The sequence below is a fragment of the Grus americana genome, chromosome 5 (assembly GCF_028858705.1).
Source record: "Grus americana isolate bGruAme1 chromosome 5, bGruAme1.mat, whole genome shotgun sequence".
Lineage (NCBI taxonomy): Eukaryota > Metazoa > Chordata > Aves > Gruiformes > Gruidae > Grus > Grus americana.
In genome coordinates this window covers 57,411,680-57,431,768 of record NC_072856.1, presented here as the reverse complement: position 1 = coordinate 57,431,768, position 20,089 = coordinate 57,411,680, and the positions used below count along the sequence as shown (strand labels likewise).

General features: G+C 45.1%; 2 protein-coding genes across 2 annotated transcripts in view; one reads left to right on the top strand and one right to left on the bottom strand.

Moving 5' to 3' along the window:
- Positions 1–10,492, bottom strand: part of YY1 (YY1 transcription factor) — a 28,305-nt gene extending 17,813 nt beyond the window's left edge. The window contains exon 1 of the mRNA XM_054828590.1: positions 9,534–10,492. Within this exon, the coding sequence (XP_054684565.1) occupies positions 9,534–10,230 (697 nt within the window). The 5' untranslated portion in view covers positions 10,231–10,492. The remainder of the gene's footprint in view (positions 1–9,533) is intronic.
- A 256-nt stretch (positions 10,493–10,748) lies between these two features.
- Positions 10,749–16,978, top strand: LOC129206778 (uncharacterized). Its single transcript, XM_054826619.1, has 5 exons — positions 10,749–10,830; positions 10,976–11,313; positions 11,723–11,881; positions 14,172–14,275; positions 16,696–16,978. The coding sequence occupies exons 1-5, from the start codon at positions 10,749–10,751 to the stop codon at positions 16,781–16,783; spliced, it is 771 nt and encodes a 256-aa protein (XP_054682594.1). The 3' UTR covers positions 16,784–16,978.
- Positions 16,979–20,089: the final 3,111 nt, after the last annotated feature.

The window sequence follows — 20,089 nt, the reverse complement described above, 5'->3', positions numbered from 1 at the left end:
CTTCCAGATTTCCACGCTAATTGTAAAGAGCAAAAAGACATCCATACAGTTACAGCATGAAGAACACAGAAAGAACACAGTGGGCGAGACAAAAAAAGCAGAAGTCGCGTATCTACTTACACACAAACAAGTAAGGAAATAAGTGGAACAACCCTATGAATGTTGGCTGCATTTGAAAGATAACACACTTTTCCTGAAACAACGCCTAAATATTTAATTCCCTTAACCTCTTCAAGACTAACCTCCACCATACCCACTTTGGACCTCAAGAGCAGTCAGTAACCAAGCAAGCCTATCAGAGGAGTGGCAGATACTTACCCTAAGATGTTAGAACTACTGATCTTTACTTCAGAGTCTTCAGACATCCTTGACCTCCAACAGAAGTACCACAGACGGACAAGAAATTTAAAAATAACTGCTAATGGGCTTCAGCATCTGCCCGTAAAATTAAAGTTTTTCAACACTTGCAGACAGGTCTGAAAGAAAGCAAGAAACTAAACAGCGTGTCTCCCTCCCAAGGGGGCTTCTTCCTTCTCTGGCAGAGGCCAGCCTAAGCTCTTTCCCACTCTACTATGTAAACAGCAGATAGGGATCATTCAAGAGCTTTGATCTGCATGCCAGTTAAGATACTGCTATTTTATCTGCTCTGGAGCTCCTCCTATGGGTTTGTGCTCCAGGACTGCAGTGAAATCAGGTGGAAGATCTGCTGTAGCTGTCTACTCACATTCAGACCTTAGAATATGCCAAGACACAATGTTTTCTCTCTCCTCTGGCTATTTTATAACAGAAACCAGAGACACACAAAGAAGAGAGAACAGAAACATCCACCTATGTTCCTCAGTGCAGAGCTCACACCAGCACCAATCCTGTTTTCCACCCTCAAATACACTCAGGACAACAGATGTATATATGGTTGTAACTACTCAGCTAAATGTTAATAAACTACACTACTTCTCCTATCCTGTGTATGGGGAGCAGATTCTGCAAATCACTTTACGCATAAAGGGCTTGTAAAGTCAAAGTATTTACAAAAACAACAGGAAATTTTATTTTACAGGTAGTGTTTAAGGAATGGAAATATAAGGTGGTAGGACAGAAATAGTATTTCCCCAATTAAAAAAAAAAAGAAAAGAAAACATAAGGCAGAAAACAAATGAGAGACTTTTTTTTTCTTCTCTAAACAGAAACACAGGAAATAACATTGTTCATTACTCAGTAACTTAGGTTAGGAAGGAGAGAACAAGACATATGCAAATAGAAGAAATATACTAAGGACAAATTTCAATTCAATTTGTAATGCCTGCTTTTAATGTTTGCCACTGAGCTATTTCTAGAAATGTTACTGCTAGTTTGGGGTTTAATCTGATCTACCAGATCAAATAGCAGTTCATGTATATGTTCCATGGTGAAAGAGGAAAATAGACTCCAACACTGCAAAGACAGGAGTGTTAATAAGAAAATACTACCTGCAGCATTAAACTGGGAATAAACTACAAAATTGACTATTTGGACAGGTTTTTTAATTCTAGTCTCATCTAATTTTAATTTCCACTCACCACACTACCTTTCAGTCTTTACCAGTGCTTTGAAAAAAGCAACTGAATTTACCTTAAGCAAGGATTATATGGTAAGTTTTACAGCACCTGCAGGAGTTACAAGTTCAAGTCAATAAACCTCCAATTTGGCAACAATTTGTTCTTCCAAACAGAAGCTTGAGAAAAGATATTTAGCAATGCCTACACAGACAGAAAAGACATTATGGAGCTTAGAAGAGCACAAAGCTTCTGGAAAGCTAAAAGCAACTCCTTCTCCACACTGCAGACTAGAATGAGATCAGCTGCCTTCAATGTAGCCATTTCAACAGCTACCCAGCACTTCCAGTTTGACTGTTTGATGACATTCATGACAGAAACAAGATTTCATTTCCTGCCTCAGATCAGATGCATGAGTCAACAGGGAAATTTTGTATACATTCCATAAGATCTTCTTTCCTTCCCTAGTGCAGAGACTCACTATTCCACAATGCTTTCTTGCTATTTGAAGGCCAAACTGAAAGAAAGCCGGCCTTCAGTGCCTTTCCAAAAGCCTGCCAACAGAAATCAATTCCACAGCTACATAATTCCACAGGCTATTGGAATAAAACATGAAAACCTATGAGCATATTGCTTTGATACAGTAGAAAATACAAGAAAGTATCCCTTAATATATTGACAGTTATGTGAAAATAAAAAAAAAAAAAAATCCTGTATCAAAAAACTCTACAGCAGCATATACTTGCAGTTTTAAAAATTAATCTAAACCAAAACATACAAAACATTTACATTGAAGCATTATGACAGGCTAACTAACATCTTTCAAGATAGAAGACCCGGTTCACATCAAAGTCAAACCTTTTTCAAAAGTAGCAGCACACAGACTTCAGTAGCTCTTTAGTATCCAGACAATCCTGTAACATTATCAACTCATTGGGAAAACAAAACAAAAACAACACACAAAAAACCCCACAGAGTTCTTTGGAAGAACTTTACCAATGTCCTCTATGCACAAATTTATCACAAGTTTATTTGTGATGCCCTACCAACCTGGACCGGGCAGCTCAAAGTTTGGAGGCTAAAGTCCAAGCAAACTTTCACTCAGGCTGACAAGTTAACCAATATTCTCACTGCAAACAGGGCAAGTTGACTGCTCATCATTTTCTACCTTCAGGCAAGTCCTGGTGCCCACTACATCCAAACTATTTCCCCTTTTTCTTCTCATGAAGTAAGAGAGAATCAAAAATACTGCATCCAAAGCAAAGTAACACAGAGACACAACCCTGAAATTCTAGTGACACCTCTGCAGAAGTACAGTCCAAATAAGGTGTAGTAACTCATGCAGTTTATGCCCATGCAACGCTAATCCGGATGCCACCCATGCAAGCTAAATACAGATAGAGCCATGGAGCCAGTCAGGAAAAGGACATTAACTGCCATATACTTTCTGATCTGCTTTGCTTTGTCCCTTAAAACCACTTGAGAGTACAGCAGACTCAAATATAAGGTGTTCTGCTTAAGTGTGTGTTTAGCACTATTCTTACTGATCTAATGCAGCTTTCTGTAAGGAACTTGGAACATGATTTTAGTTCCACCTTCTGAAAGATATTGAAGATCTGAATGCATGTCAATTACTTAATCACTTTATATTCAAAAAACTATGCACTTCCAGTCACTGCAATAGCTATGTCCAATATTAATCTGATAAAGTTGTAAAATACGGATTTGTTAGAGACACCACAGATACCCCCCAACATCCTTCTATGTCTAATTACGTTAAGATAGACACTTAGCCTAAACTGGGTGGTTCTATGTACCTGTTTAGGACATACCCGAACAAATCTTCATGTTGAGCGTCCTTCCATCTGCACTTCTCTCATGCCCTATATACAAGCAATACATGTCTCGAATGGGATTCACTTACCCACTTCAAAGCAAGTTATGTCAAACAACATTTTTTTTACTAAGATCAGTGAAAGTTCAGCATTTTAGCCAGCTGTATCTTTTGACTACCACTTAAAACATTATTTCTACTGGTGAAATAACCAAAGTTTCAAGAGTACCAAGCCCAAATACCAACTGAAGTAGGAAGAAGTCAGATTACTGGGATAAAACTAGTAACTGCCGATTCCACATAATGGATCAATGACAAAACATAGTAGAATCTATCTCCCAAGATTTTGCTGGTTACCTTTTGCTCTTATTACCACACTTTCTCCATCTCTTGCAGCCCTTCCATTCCACAGAAAATCTACTCACCTCAGAACCCCATTATTTCATACACCTCTAGAATAGTAGCTAGCTCTAGGTGACACCTCTGGAACTCCCCAGCTTTATAAGATGACCCCCTTAACTCTCAACCCAAGAAGCCCCACCAGTATTTCTGCCTCAGTTACTCCTTATTTTAGCCATCATATTCCACCTCTAGATCACTAATTCTCTGAGCCATCCTCCTCCTCTATTACAGAGCAGGAAGGACACATTGTTATTCCATCAGTTTTCCCCTGTGGAAAGTAAGGGGTGTAAAAGGGAACTCAGAATGTATACTTGGTAGCAAAGCAATGAGACCTAATCCTATAGCTTACTCCCCAAGGTACCAAGTTAAAAGATATTCTGCTTAACAACTAAAAGAATGAACAACATTTAAGCTTAAATTTTCTTTTTACGATCACACGGTTAAACACATTTTTTTGTAGGAACAGCTGAAACACAATTATGTGATAAAGGAGGTATTCGGCAACTGCAGTACCAAGGCACTGTGGTAACAGCTTGGTTATTGCTACCACGTTGCAATCTCCTCAGGCGAATTAGTTCATTGGTCGTGTTTGGAAGCAAAGAACCATAATTAGCTTGTTAATACAGTTAGTTAGCAGACACTTCTGAATGTTAAATTCCATTTTGCACAGTATGTCATTTTTTAACCTAATTGGCTGCTAGGTTACTTTCCCTCTGATGTGCCCTGCACACAGATGGAGAAGAGGTTCTTCTTTCCCCATGTCACCCACCTCTTACTTCACACCACCAAGACGTCAACTGACAAAACCACTGCATACATCAGTAGTCATCACCTGACTTAAACATTTGTGAGACACTGTGCCAAAGCGCTCTGACCTGAATCATCAGCATACAAGTGACATGGACCTCTCAAGAAAACATCCAACAGCAAGTTAGAGGATTCTAGTTTGAAGGTGGGCTAAAGGCAAGAGGCAACTTAATTGACATATTTTAAGTGATAAACCACATTCATGTATTTCACTTTCAAAACTAAAACCAGATTTACCTGTAGCAAAATATCTACCTTATCCTCTAAGGTTCACTGGCAAAAATGTCTGGGCAGACTCAATGTTTATGGATACCAAAAGCCTATATCGTTGTCTTAATCAGAGTCAGAAATAGATTATCATCTTAATATTTTAAAGGAACCAGACAATCATTTTCTGCCTCCATTATGAAAAAAAATCATATAAGAAGCTCATTACCTATCTGTCATCACAAAAAATTTTGGCTGTCCTTGATACAGACCCACAACTGAACTAAACGACTCACCTATCATTTATACTACGTAAAACAAGTGGGCAGACAGAAGATAATTCTTTTTTCTCATGACTGCAATATGATAAAATTAACCCCCTTCTAATTTTTTTTTAAATTATTTAAAGAGGTTTTGAAGAACCTTCTAGAAACCCAACATGAACCCCCAGAGTTTCCAAATATGGGTCCACAGCACAGGCTTCCTAGATTATAAAAAAATAATTTTCAAACCCTACACAAAACTTCTGCATCTTTTTCTTTCCCATCTAGGAATAGGATACTTGAGCAGTTTAACATTGGTGGGCAATATTTACTTTGTGCTATTTCAGCCCAAAGCTTGCAGACTATCTACACTAGCAATAATAAGTTTAAGCCAACACCTATTTCAGGTTTGAAAGCTTAACAGAGTCAAGAGTCATTACCTAGAAGCAGATGTAGTCACACTAGTACATCTTTCCCCTTCAAAATTAAGCCCCAGCTGCTTGAAATTCCAGCATTTGGTGAAGCCAGCATTTCAGCACCACCTTCCCAAATGCTCCCGCATCTAAGAATCAGTTTTGCAAGCGCAATCTGACAAAGCGATTTCTAATTATCCTTCCCCCATCACTATTGTGTACCCAACCTGGAGACAGTCACTAATGAGGATGATTCAAGTTTAATCTAGCAAAGGCATAAATAAATTCCACTTTGTAAGAATAATTTTCCTAGTACAAATTGGGGTGTCTCACTTGGAGAGCCGCATTAACTATACACAATTTTCTAAATCATTACAGGATACCCCAATGAAAATAATGAGGACAGATATTAGACAGTATAGAGAAAACACGCTACAGGAACATGATTAAAGTATCCACCATACACACCTCTTCAGCCCTTTCAGAAAATAGAATGCCTTTGTTCAGTTCTTATTTTCACATGTGAAGAAAGACAAGTAATTCCATTCTGAAGACCTGGAAAGCTAATGTGAACTAGAACAAAGCATTCCTGTTTCAAACTAAACACTTTAATTAAAGTAATCACGGGTCACAAGTTTGATATCACCATAGATACCAAGGTGATAAGAAAAGTTATGGTAAGTCTAAACCGTTGCCAACAACAGTACTGCGATTTCTAAGTAACCACGTAACAAGACAAGGATTGAGTAGTCCTCTTTGATCACATTGCTATATATTTCACAGATAATTTCTACACATATCAAGAGGTGCTACCAGACATGTTATACTCATTTATGGACAAAGATTTATGATTGGCTAAATTTGGTACCACCCGTGTGCAAGCCAATATAGCAGCACTAGAAAACAGTAACAAGGAATTAATTCACATTGCCTTCCCACACTGTGGTGAGCAAAGTGCCCTTGTTCCAAATTCAAATACCCATGAACAGCAATATAGGGCTCATTGTTTTATCCTGATGCATGGCCTTATTTACTATTCATCTTTTGATAAACTTTTTGCTAAGCATTTAAACCAAACAGTCAATTACATCAGTGTGCAAGCAAGTCTTTAATTATGTTAAAATACAGAGGCAAAACTATCTTTGTTCAAAATAAAGTATCCTCAATTCTGCAGGGAAACTTCAGTACAACTACCCTTTCGCAAGCCAGCAGATCGTTCTGGGGCTTGGGTTTTTTTTTCCAGTTTTGCTTCTTGGGAATTTTTCCAGCAACCATTCCCCCTCTATAATTGCAGAAAACGGACAATGAAGCCTCAGCATTTGACCACCTCTGTAACATTCAATAAGCTGTGTAAGAGGCATGAAAGCCTATCCAATAGGCTCAGTAAAACTTCACAGCACTCTTAACTGAGCAGGTTATTACTAAAGGCTGTTTGAAGCTGGACAGTGCGGGGGGGGGGGGGGAGGAGGATGGTGTGTGCACACATGCACACAGGGAGGGGAGGCCAATCTTCAATTCTTTCACTTATATATTTTGTGATTTTGCTTTTGGGGGGTTTTTTGGTATTAGAAGTCAAGTCAGAATAGGTATTCTGCATCCTTCGGCATCACGGATATAATTGAATTGAATGTAGCAATGCAATTCAATCTCCAGTAAATTACAAGTGGATATCATTCCCACTGAGCTTGCACGGTCATGCTCATAAAGAACAAAACCACTGAAATCAATAGGGCTACCCTGATGTAAAAGTTGTGTACGCAGGAAGAAAATCAAGTGTATTGATTATACACATGCTTCATTTCAGTCAAGTAACAATCAGCATGCAGAAGGTCTAAGGAAGCATCCTATCAGGCACTCTGCATTTCAGAGTGCAAATGCATGCTAGAGATTGTCAATTGATCTAAGTGAGGTCCCGTATCCTGCCAGCTCATGAGTCATACATCCACTTACATTCAGCTATCTTAGGTAGCTTCCACAAGCCAGAAGACTATGTTAGTTCCTATTATCTTTTTCCTTTCTTGGATGGTCAATTCCAAGAAAAAAAAAAAAAGCAAGTAGATTTATTCAGGTGTCATACAATGATACACAGAAGCACACAGAACCCCATTCTACTAAACAGTGTTTGGGAAACTCTTAAAGTAAAGTCTTTTCTGTTCATCAAGAAGCAGGGAACTTTGATTGGACTCACTAGACTGTCAACTGACTATATACCAGAAGTGTCATATACTCTGTCAAACTTGCTAAGTAATCATCTCTGTTTGATAGGAGAGTAAAAATCAGAATCACCATTCTTTCCATCTTTTCAGACAAGTGAATTCAGCCATCCAATACACTTTTCCTTCAACACTGCTCTTTCTAACAACTACTGGTCATCCACAAACACCACAGAGAGCAAGCATTTGAGACTGTATCAAAAGCTTAAGGAGTATCTGTATCTTACTAGACTCTGTAAAAATTCAAAGGAGCACAAAAATTATGATATGCAAGATAGATAACCAACCTACTAGGCAAAAACCACACACCAATTTAAATATTACAAGGACTGATACTATTTGACTTTTTTTTTTCCCCACATTTACATAACTTTAGCACGGAACTTTGACTACAGAGCCAGCAATACGCTCTTTGTAAAAAAGAAAACATTAAACAAAAACCCCAGTGTGCCACAAGTAACGCTTTTCTGCTGACTAAACCGACTCTCTCCCCTCCCCCCCATTTATTTTAGGAAAGGATCAGAAAATCGTGGCAGATAAAATACGCGGGCAGGGCAGGCGCATGTCAGGTTTATTCCAAGCCCCGCAGATACTAAACCCCTTCACAAGATTTTATTCCCTTTAAGAGACACTCCCGCAAAAACCCCAACTCATCAAGAACCACATACAACCTCACAAACACGGACTCCCTGTGCCTGTTTAAAAGCTTTAGACCTAGCCGAAGAAAAGCTGAATGGTCTCCGAGCATCAACCAGAAATTGCTCCTTTCCTCCCCGCGGCTCCCAGGGACGGAGGTCTGCCTCCGGAGCGCGGAGCCACCCCTCCCGGCTGTCAGACCCCGGCTCCCCGGCAAGGGGATTTCTGAAGGGCCGGTTCGTTGCGGCCGCCCCTCCGAAGCCGGCGAGAGGCGCGGGCAGCCCCGGTGGGGGCGAAGAGGTGCCACCCCCCACTCCCGGCACCGCTGGCCTCGGGAGGGGAGGCCCCACCCACACCCCGCCTGGCCACCGCAGCGGCCCCCGGGCCCACCCCCGCCGGGCGAGCTGTAAAACGGTATTTCGGGGAGATTGCCGTCCCTGGGCCGGGGAGAGCCGGCGGGGCGGGCGGCGCTGGGGCGGGCGGTTCTCCCCCCGCCCCACATAACGGTCACGGCCTGCAGCACACGCCTCATCCGGGGCCGCCGCCCGCGTTCGACATTAAAATGCGGCCCAATGGGGCCGCGGGTGCGCGGCGGCGGCGGCAGCGCAAGGGCGGGAGGGAGAGGAGCGGCAGGCGGGGAGCCGGCAAGGCAGCGGCGGCCGGGGGGGGGGGGGAAAGGCGGGCCGGGAAACGGGGGAGAAAGAGGACAGAGGGCGCCGGGAGGCGCGGGGGGCGGCAGCCGACGGTGGGAAGGGCGAGGGGCAGGCGTGGAGCGAGCGGCGGGGCGCCGTGGGGAGCGGCGGCGGCGGCAGCGGCGGGGCGGGGACGGGGGGAGAAGCGAGGAGGCTGGGTTCGCCCCGCACCCTGTGCCCGCCCGCACACCCCGCCTCCCCCTGCTGCAGAAACTACGCCATTGCGGCCTAGTCCTGGAGCCAGCGGCGCGCTGCCTCCCTCCCTCTCGCACCCCCCTCAGCCGCCGCCATCTTGGCGGCCGCCGCCATCTTTCCTTCCCCCCGCCGGAGCCGGGCAGGAGCAGCGGCGGCAGCAGCGCAGACCCCGCCATCTTTTCGGGGGAGCCGCCATACTTGCCCTGGCGATGAACATGGCGGCGCCCATCACACACATCAAAACATGGCCTCCCTTCAAAACAAAACTGTCCGAGCCGAGCCGGGCAGCCGCCGGCGGGGCCTGGGGCCCGGGGAGGGAGGGGTCCGGCGCGCACTTACCCGAGGCCCACATGGTGACCGAGAACTCCCCCTCCAGGGTCTTGATCTGCACCTGCTTCTGCTCCCATTTCCTGCCGCCGCCGCCCTCGGCCCCGCCGCCGCCTCCCCCGCTCAGGTAACTCTTCTTGCTGCTCTTCTTGCCGCTGCCGCCCTTCTTAACGCGGCCTCCTCCGCCGGCCGAAGAGGAGCCGCCGCCTCCGCTCTTGCTGCCGGCAGCGGCCACTGTGACCAGGGTCTGCTCGATGTACTCGTCCTCCCCGGCGGGGGCCGGCACCGGGATGAGGATCTGGTCCTCGAAGCCGTCGTCGGCCCGCAGTCCGTCCGAGTCGTCTCCCCCTACCACCTCCTCGCGGGTCTGCACCAGGATCACCTCCTGGTGGTGGTGGTGCAGATGGAGCTGTCCCCCGCCGCCGCCGGCCGCGCCGCCGCCCGCCCCGCTAGGGTCCCCGTCCGAGACCAGCGGCTGCAGCGCGATCATGGGCTGGTGGTGGTGGTAGTGATGGGGCGGGTGGTGCGGGCCGCACTCCTCGCAGCACTCGTCCTCGTCCTCCTCTTCCTCGTCCTCCTCGCCGCCCACCACGGTGGTCTCGATGGTCTCCACCGGGATGGTCTCTACCTCGATCTCGTGCAGTTCCACGATCTCGGCCGGCATCTCCGAGCCGTCCGTGGCGATGTACAGGGTGTCTCCCGAGGCCATGGCGGGGCGAGGGGGGAAAGAGCTCCGCGGGCGGCGAGGGGGCTCCGGTCCGCTCCCCTCGGCGGATGGTGGGGCTCGGGTTCCTCTCGCTTCTCCTCCTCCTCCCCCTTCCACACAAACACCAGCTCCTCGCAGCCAGCGAGAGGGAGGCAGCCAGCCGCCAAATCCCGGCTACGCTCCCTCGCGAGACTTCCGCTGCTGCCGCCGAGACGGACCCCAGCCCCGGGAGGCCGCTGTCGCCGGGACCCGCCCCCCCGCCGCTAAGCGGCCAATCACACCGCCCAGCCGCGCCCACGGCTCACCCAGGCGAGCGAAGTAGCCAACGGGGCGCGCCGTGCCGCAGCGGCCCGCCTTCATTCACTGCCGTCGGCCTATCAAAGAGCGCTGCGAATGCGGAGCGCGCCTCTGGGCGCTGAGCAGCCAATCGGCCCGCGGCGGTGTCGCCCTCTCGGCCGCCGGCCCCGCCCCTCCCTCTTCGCCCAGCCTCGCGCGGAAGCACCGCCCAGGCCCCACCGCCCATGCGGGGCAACCGGCCTGGCGCTCCGTCCTCCTCTCCGCCGGGGGCAGGCGTTGACCTCGCCGCACGCCTTGCCGCTGGAGGTGGCCGGGCCCGCTCCCCGAGGCACCGGCAGGTGGCGTGCTAGCAGCCTGGCGGTTAACGGCCGGCGCGCGGCCCCCTTAGCGACCGGCGGGCGGCCTGGTCCGGCTGCCAGCCCGAGCGGGCCGCGGGCCGCCTCCTGATGAGGGGGCGCGAGGGGTGCCGCGCTGGCCCCTGCCCGGGGCGGATCTTCGGTATGGAGCGGCTGGGCCGGGGGCGGAGGAGGGGACTCTGTGCGTAAAACACGGACCGGGAGTAGCGGCCGCGTCCCGGGAGTTTCCCAGCCGGCCGCCCGGGTGAGCTCGCCCCGCGGCAGCGGCCTGAGCCGCCGGACCGGGGTCCCGCCGCGGGACGAGCGGGCGGCGGCCCCCAGCGGAGCGCCGGGCTCGGCCTGCGCGGCCGGCGAAGTGCCGCAGAAGGCTCGGGGGGCTGTCGGCAGGAACGGCGAGTTTGAATTCTACAATTCTACAGTGGAACTGCTGTTGGTACTGGGGGGATTTCCTCTCTCCTCCGGTTTTGTGGGGGTTTGGTGGGGTTTTGGTTGGGGGTTTTTTTTGCTTGTTTTTGTTTTGTTTTGGGTTTTTTTTCGGGGGGGGGGGTGTCAACATGGCGTATAGCGCAGGCCGTTCCTGCAGGCTTTCACTCGAAATAGCGTGCAGGCAAGTTGTTTGGTTTTCGGAGCCTGGCTCCCCTTGCTGCGTTGCTGACAGCGGGAACAGGCTGGAGCCACAGCCAGTGGCGGAGAGCAGTAGCCAAGTTCGTCAACTCAGAAACAGAGTTTAAACTAAGTGATATATTGTAATTCAGTCACTGCATAAAATTTCAGTACCCCTCATTTTAAATATAATTATCAAGTGTAGTTATTTGCCTTAACACATCTCTGCATCCCCGCAGACAACAATAAAACAGTATGTGCTTTGCAAATGCAGCTGCTTTCTGTTCCGGTGCCGCTCCGCTTACTTCCCCTCCTGCCAACTGCCACGGGTTGTCCTCTCTTTACCCCACCAAGGAACTTCCCCACGTGAAGGAGATGCCGAAGGAAAAGTGCCACTCATTAGTATTATCTTCAGTCGAAGATTAATGTACTGGTAGCTCTGTGGGTATTTAAATCTGACAAAAAGTTTGGTTTATATGAAATAAATTAAACAGTACCGAATGTGAAGATTTTGAAACAAGATAAAGCCTTGTAGGCCTTAAGTACTCAAGACAAAATCCGTTCCTGTTCCTCATTCCTCCTTTTTTCTGCTGTTCACACCACCTTTTCTTCCCCTTGCATATTAAGCTACTATTAACTACAAGTGCAGATTTGCCTCATAAGTATTTCCTAGGCTGCTGCAGGTACATGCTCTGGTTTTATATCGATTTCTCACTACACCACTGCTTTGCTTGCTCATATCCCAAATTGCCATGATTTAAAAACTGGTAAAAGATTCCTGCTAAGAAATACTTTCTTCTACCTCAGTATGAAGTGTTCTTGAAGTTAGTCTAGTCCAAATCTCAAGACAGCAATACTGAGCTCTGGGCTAGTGATGAGATTAGGAAATACTTTCCTATTAAGTATCAGAAATAGCAACAAATTTACTTAACTTGTGGAGATCTGGGAATTCCTTCAATCCCACTTAGCGTTCCCGTTTTAACAAACTACGCAATGTAGTTTATCATTGCAAAATTCTCATAAACGGAAAGGCTATGTTTAGATCCTGAGAGAGATTTCCAGACCGTTACATAGAAAATCTGCCCCTCTGTCTATAGTTGGAAGGGCGAATCTAACAGTGTGGGAAAAGTACTGCCTGTTGTTTTTAAAAATGAGAATATTTCAAAATTAGGATGAAGTCTCCAATGACCCCCAGTAAAAGTTAAATGTGATAAAAAATGGTGAGTCATTATGGAGTTTGTTCTCTTTTTTTTAATGCACAATTCACACTTTTTATTCGAAGTTTGCACAGACAAAATGTTGATGTCATGTACGTGTTATACATGCACTCAATCCTGCTCTTGAATCCTCACCAGAGCTAACATTGACTACAGAGCAAGTGGGATTGGCCCTGAACTGGTTATTTTGGGTCAAGTTGGTTTTTTTTTTTGTTAGTGTAAATGAGCTTTGTCAAATATAGGAACAAAGTCACAAGTCTCCTTTGTTTATCAATACAAATTTTTTGGTCCAGGTCGATGATGATAATTTTACAATTTTGTATAACCTCATTTCATTTTTGTGTTTTTACTGTGAACAAGCATATAATTTTCAAAAGAATTTTGGACAGAAAAAGCACTTTTAAGTTTGTAAGCATCAGAACCACCTAATTTTGAATATTGCAAGTGTTTTCTATTTTTTCCCGTACTTTGACTTAAAGCCAGTGTTTTAATGTTTTGCTGCAACATTCACAAATCATTATTTTTCAGTGAGAAATGTTACATGATACAAATATTCTTCATCAGCTCTGTGGTTTATCCATTATAGAGTTCTCTTCTTGAACGAGATGATTTGCTTAACTAGCGTATGATTATTTTTCAGTAACTATGAGGATTAGACATATGTCATTTTTCCAACTGCTTGACGAGAGAAAAATACAGCAATAAGCAAAAATAAAGATATGAAAGCTGCTCAGTGAAAAGATGTTTAAAAGAAAACCTTGTCCTCTGTCCAAATAGCAGCAGAAGTTACTCCCTTGATAGTCATATAGAATCATAGAATGGTTTATAAGTCCAGAGGAGGCCACAAAGATGCTCAGAGGGCTGGAGCACCTCTCCTGTGAAGACAGGCTGAGACAGTTGTGGTTGTTCAGCCTGGAGACAAGATGACTGCAGGGATACCTTATTGCTGCTTTCCAATAATCTCGTGTTCCGGCCCTACACACCCCATTTTGCTCCCCGTCCTCAGAACTCCAGCTTGTTTCCTGGCCACATTTTAAAAGTCAGGGAAAAAACCTTAAACTAAAAAATGTAAAGCCTTCCATTGGAAATAAAAGTTATTTTTAAGCATCCATAATAAGTTTTTAAGAATATATATTCTTGACAAGCTCCACAAGCTCTAGATGCTTCAGATTTAGCTGTGTTGTTTCTTTATGGTTCCTTTAAAATCTGCTGTAGTAAATTGTAGTCCACCATCAGTCTGCAGAAACTAGTTTTTAACTTTTCACACGCACACACCTAACAGTATTGGTTTTCCTCCACTCTCCTTTCTTGGCACTGCAAAATTCTTGGTAATAGTTTCAGGTCCTGAACATACCTAACTGAAAGAGCAAAACCACATGAGTTTTCTCTTGGCAAACTCATCTTTTACTGTCCTTCCAGCCTTTCTTTCTTCTGGATTTAATTGCTTCATGTTTCTGCCTTTCTTCAGCAGGTAGGTGGGCAGGGGAAAACCTCAGGGTGCAAAGAGATGGCAGCTGCAAAGCCAGCACAAAACACTGGAGCAGCTCTGCACAGTCATTTGGAGAAGATAGAAAGGTATGGGTTACTGAGAGCCGACCTCTTAATTGTGGTGTGGAGTCCCATAAGAAATATACCTGAGCCACCAATAACATACACTGTGAGGGAAGGGAAGGGGAGGGAATGGAATGGAATGGAATGCATGAGGTCTGTTTTCTGCTCTTACTGCTCTGAACCTCCCTCAGCTTTTAGTTTTTGCATGTACTTGGCATCAGGTGTTACAGAAGATCATATATGGTGGGTTCTTGTTTTAGGGCAAAGAGTTACATCAGTGTAAGAGTTCTGAAGACAGGTTACTGCCACTGGTTTTTATGCATGGATGACAAACAGATACAGATAACAAGACTAGTTGATCTTTTCAGTTTCACAAGATCACTGAAGAACTGAGGCTGCAAGGGACCTCTAGAGAGTGTCTGGTCCAAACCCCTGCTCAAAAGTGGCCTCAAACAGAGCAGGTTGCTCAGGGCTGTGTTCAGTTGGGCTTTGAATATCTCCAAGGATGGAGGCTCCACAGCCTCTCAGGGCAACCTGTTCCTGTGTTTGACTACCCTCACAGTAAAGAAGTTCTTTCCTTATGTTTAAGCAGAAATTTTTTTTGTGCCTGTTGCTTCACATCCTTTCACTGAGCACCACTAGAAGGGTCGGGCTCCATCTTTTTTTTTTTTTTTAAATTTGTAATTTTATTTTGCAATTCCTGGGATGCACAGTGTCCTGATTAGACTTAAAGCATTTGTTAAATACAGACCAGCCACCATGAAATCAGTGGTGCTGCTCATAGTACAAGAAGACATGGGATGCTTGAGGCATTGCAGCAGCTGGGCTTGGAACAATTCTTACAATCCATCTCAGATATGCTCGATGGAGCATCACCAGACAATGGTCAGCACTTGACATCATTAGCTACTCAATCAATATTATGCTTTTTCCTCTCGTGTGTTTTTTATTTTCTTGTGGTTAACTAGTAGTTCACAGCTTCCAGAAACCATCGTTGTCATTGCTGTACTAATCCAGCTTTGCCTATAATATCCGGTTGCATGATATTTATATAAAGAGCTGTTTCTCATTTCATACTACAGAACTAATTGTTCTGGACATTCTCTCAGCTGCATCAAGCCAAAACTAGGTCACTGTTTTTTTTAAACAAGAATTACTTGGTAAACACAAAAGTCTGCTGTATTTTATGATAAGGAAGGTCACACAAAATAAGTTACTCTTTCATGAAGTAAGAAGGAATAAACAAAAAGATCAACGCTTGTTTTCTAAATCTTTGGTTTTTTCCTTTTAGTCCTATTCCTGCCCCCTTCTGCTTACATTAAAGTGAGAAAGAGGAAGAAATTTGAAGTGTGAAACTTGTGAAGCAAGTGAGCTTTTCACAGCCATCATCTACAGCCTTCTCTCTTGCCTCTAGTGGGGTCAACACACCCTTTTTCCAATTTGTTTCATCCAGCCTTTCAAATTCACTGATTTGGAAACTTCTGATATCTTTTTTTTTTCCTTCTCATTCTCACACAAACTCTTTGTCTAATGTTTGAGAAGAAAGATTAGCCCTCCCATTGTAAATCAACACTTATTGCTAAACTGATAATACTTCCATATCTAGTTAAATATGTGACATGAATAGCTTTTAAGATATTTTTGCTCTTGTGTAAAGATGACCAGATATAGAGTCACTTACTGGAGGAAACAAAAATCATTAGTTGATAATACAGGATTCTCTTGTTAACACCTATTAAAGACTTATCTAAGACTAATGAATAAGTTTAGCCAGTTCAAGATACCAAGTTTTCCTTGATATCTTCATCTAGAATAGCTTATTAATCAGTTAAAACAGAAGTCATCTCAAGGGAAAAAAAAAACCCACAAAAAACCAAACCTCAGGAAGAAATCTAAACTAGGATTTACAATGGCATTAAAGTAATTCACTAGGAAAAATGTTAATTAGCTGTGCCATCCTTGTCCTAGCTCTTTGCAGCTCTGCAAGAAATGTGGTTTTAACTTTACCTTTATAGTCCTTCCTAATTTAGCCTCATCATCTGCAGCTGATCTAATATAGCTACTGCCCTGCCTGGCCTTTATGGCCCACTAACTTTTGCTACAAATGTCATCATCCTCTCTCCTCAGATTGCTAACTAAACATGAGGGAAAGGCCTGATCCAAATTTGTGTATACACTCCTACAAAACATGTTTAAAGGTTCACTATGAGCACAAGGTTCTGCTTGCTGACCATGACTAGGAACAAGCAATGAGCTCTGCATGTACCTCTTTTCTCTGTTTCTTTTTCTGGTACTTTTAATAAATTATTGTTTTCTTTGCTGTACCACATCTTACTTCAGATTCCTCTCTTATAAACAAACCAAGCAGCTAACCAAGCTACATCAATTAATTTGCTTAGATTTATGGCACTGTCCTCCATTTGTCATCTGCTTGTGTCTTCTAGGCTGAGCACCGTGAGGAAAGATTTTCTCTCATCTGTTATCTTGCAGAGGAAGGGAGACAGGGTTTGCACCGCCACCATTCCAAACTAATTTCTAAGTTACAGTCACTAATCACCTCAGTCTCATTAACCAGGTTTTGTTGTAAGGACAAGATCATATAATTTATTTTTCTTACTGTGTGAAAGGATACAGGAATCAGTGGGCCTAATCCTTGCTCCAGAAACATTTAACCGTTTGATTGTGCGTGGAAAATACAAATAAAGCTGTAAAGCTGATGATCAAAAATGAATTTCTTCTCCGTTCCTCATTTCATGGCTGAGGGTATGAAACTGCCCTTCCAAAAATCCTCAGCCTTTACAAAGCAGTCATATTAAACCTATGAACGCAGGATCTATGCTGACATCTGAATAGGCCACATCTTGCAAATTATAGACAACACAAGAAGCAGAAGCTTCTGGGAAATAATACGTATTAGTTGAGCCAGCATGATACGGTTTCACACCTGCCAGCACAGGGAAAATAAGTGAATGCATACCCTAACTGCTTATACTGCACCCTGGCACCAGGAAGCAAATCTGCAGCTCCTCTTCGTGCCTATTGTCTTACAAATCGCAGGACTGCTTCGCCCTCCCCCTGCAGATGCATTTGCTTGGGTTATAGACACCGGACCTGATGCTGGAAAGTGCTGAGCTCTCAGCTTCCATTAAAGTAACTGGGTATTGATAGATCCCAGTAGCACTAAGAAAAAAGTACCCCTAGAGTTAATATTACATTCTAGCAGATTGAAATTAATAAGGCTAATTAATTAAAAATAAGATTTATAAATTGCTGCAGTCTCAATGAAAGCCCAAGGGCAGTTACGTGTTTTCTTAAACCAACTTGTATTTCTACAAGGCAATAGATACTGTGACTCAATTTTCTCTGACAGTTTGCTAAAATAGGACTATAAATACTCATACTCCTTAGGCATGAGCAAAGCTGATCAATACTTGTAGTGTGCTTATATTCTAACTCAAACTCATTGGAGGAAATACTGTCAGTCTACTTAGTGTTTTCGTAGTCAAATCCTAGTCCATTTTGGTGGGGCTGTATATGTCACTACAATATAAGTACTAACTAAAAATATGCTCCAAAGCAAAAATGGAGACTGTATGACATAATCTTTGGAATTTGTTATCCAAGTTGTTTTGCAACTGTTCCCTGCAGAGGGAATGCTTCCTATATGCAGGCACGTGTACACACACACACACACAGAGCTATCGATTTTCAAGTGGCTTTTTTTCCTCTACTCAAAGCTCAGTTTCTGACTTCAAGGGCCTGAACAAAATACCCTTCTTAACCCCGTGTCACTCCTATTGTCAGAAGTGAGCTCAGCAGCACTGAAATAAATCAGAGTTTAAGTATATCGGGTTGAAACCTGAGTATCAGGAAATATGTTTGAAAGAGCAGATCTGCTAGGGTCGGCTGTGGTCTACAAAGCACTGCCGTACCAGTGATGTACACTAGTGTAGGGTTTTAGAGAAGAGATCCATCAATGCTTAGAGGGGGAGAAGAGAAATCCCAGTTTAATCTGATGCCTTTCTTCACAGGACCCATATTCTGTCATAGTCCTGACACTCTTCGTCAAAAGGGAACCCCTTAGGTTCTCACATTTGGATAAGCGATTACAAATGTTGCTACTTTTTGCACATTTTTGCTGTGGAAGGGAAGTCTAGTTAATACACTCTATTCAGGCATTTGTACTGGAATAACTGTTCCTGAAATGCAAGATTGTGGGGAGGGTGGCATAAGCTGTTCATGCGATAAGTACTTATGGTGCATAACAGCAAATATGTCTCATGATAGAAAGCAATTGCAAATCCTCTGAACAATATAAAACACTGTGTGGAATAAGTTACTTTCCAGAAAGCCTGGATTTCTTTGAAAAAGCTAAGAAGCAGCACAGTGAAAATGTAACACAAGAAAAAATATTTATGTAGAAGAGGAAGCTGTTTTCATTTGAATTCTGCAGAAGCAGTCTTTCTGAATACGTTCTGTACTTGACCATAGCAGTATCATTCATTACAGTAGGCTTGCATTTGTTAAGCTTCTAGCTAATGATCAGATCAAAACATTTTAAAATTCCTTAAGCACGTATTTTTAAAGGAGGTGAGAACATCTGAGTGCTTCCAAATCAAGTCTGTCTCTCTGGTGAAGTTAGCCCTTCTCAAGTCATTGTCTTCCTTTTTCTTGATTTCCATTACATTCGTAGGACAATTAGATTTGCTGGAATAAAAGAAAGTGCATAGCTATACGAGGCAAAAGAACTACAGAGTTACTAGTCATGGCCCTAAAGCCGTAGGAAAGGCAGACCGGGAGAGCGGTTATTGCAATGGGGAGGCCCGCAGGCTTTCTCCAGGTTTTACTCCAAGGTCTCCGCCAGTGCAGCACCTCCGTGAAAGCGTGACAAATCTTCGGCGAGCAGCGCGGGGCGGAGAGGGGAGCCCGGCCCTTGGGGTGCGTGTGGTGCGCCCGGGCGCTGTGGTGGCAGCGCGGCGCCGGCAGGGGGCGGCCTGCGCTCGCCCCGCACCGGGAGCGGCAGCGGCAGCGGGGGGAGCCGGGTCGGGCACCGCCTGCGGGTGCTCGGGGCGTCTGGCTCCGCTCCCCCGTGGGACCTGGTGCACGCTGCCCGCCCCGTGAAAGGCAGGCACGGCCGGCGGAGGAGGGTTACCCAAGAGCAACGGCATTTTGCCGTGGAGCTTTCCAGCCGTCTCCCCAGCATCCCCGCAGGCGAGGAGCGCGGGTGCCGTGGGTACCCAAACCCCGTGTGATGCTGGTGCCGGGTTGTGCTGGTTCTCTTCACGCTTCCCGCCGCTCCTGGCCCAAAAGGGAGTTATTTGCCCTGCTGGGAGCTACACCACGCTCTGCAGGATCTCGCAGGGCTGGCTGTGGAAGGCGAGGACTGATGCACACCTCAGCACGGAGCTGGGATACCGGGAAAGCTGACAGCAACTGAGGAGTGATAAACTCGGGCAGAAGTGAGCTGATCTCATAGGGAGCTTTTTATTTCTCTGAACCTCACTTTTCAGTTTGGGAGCTCCCAGGCAGAGACGCTATGAACCAGCCCAGATGCAGCAGGATTTGCTGAGTGCTGGGCAAACGCAGCTGTTTTGCTAGCTGACATAAAAGCGCTGTATTGCGTAAAGGGTGGGTTACAAATAATACGACCAAGTGTATCTAACAACTTACCACTGGCAAAAGGAAAATGTCTTTCTCCCCCAAAGATTCTGTTGCACCAACTCCTCAGCACCTTTTCTTGGTCAATTAAACTCACAGCCCTGGCATAGAGTTAACCCAGTGGGAAGAGAAAGCCAGAAAGAACCAGGGAAGGGTTAGCACATCTAAGAGGGGGAAAAC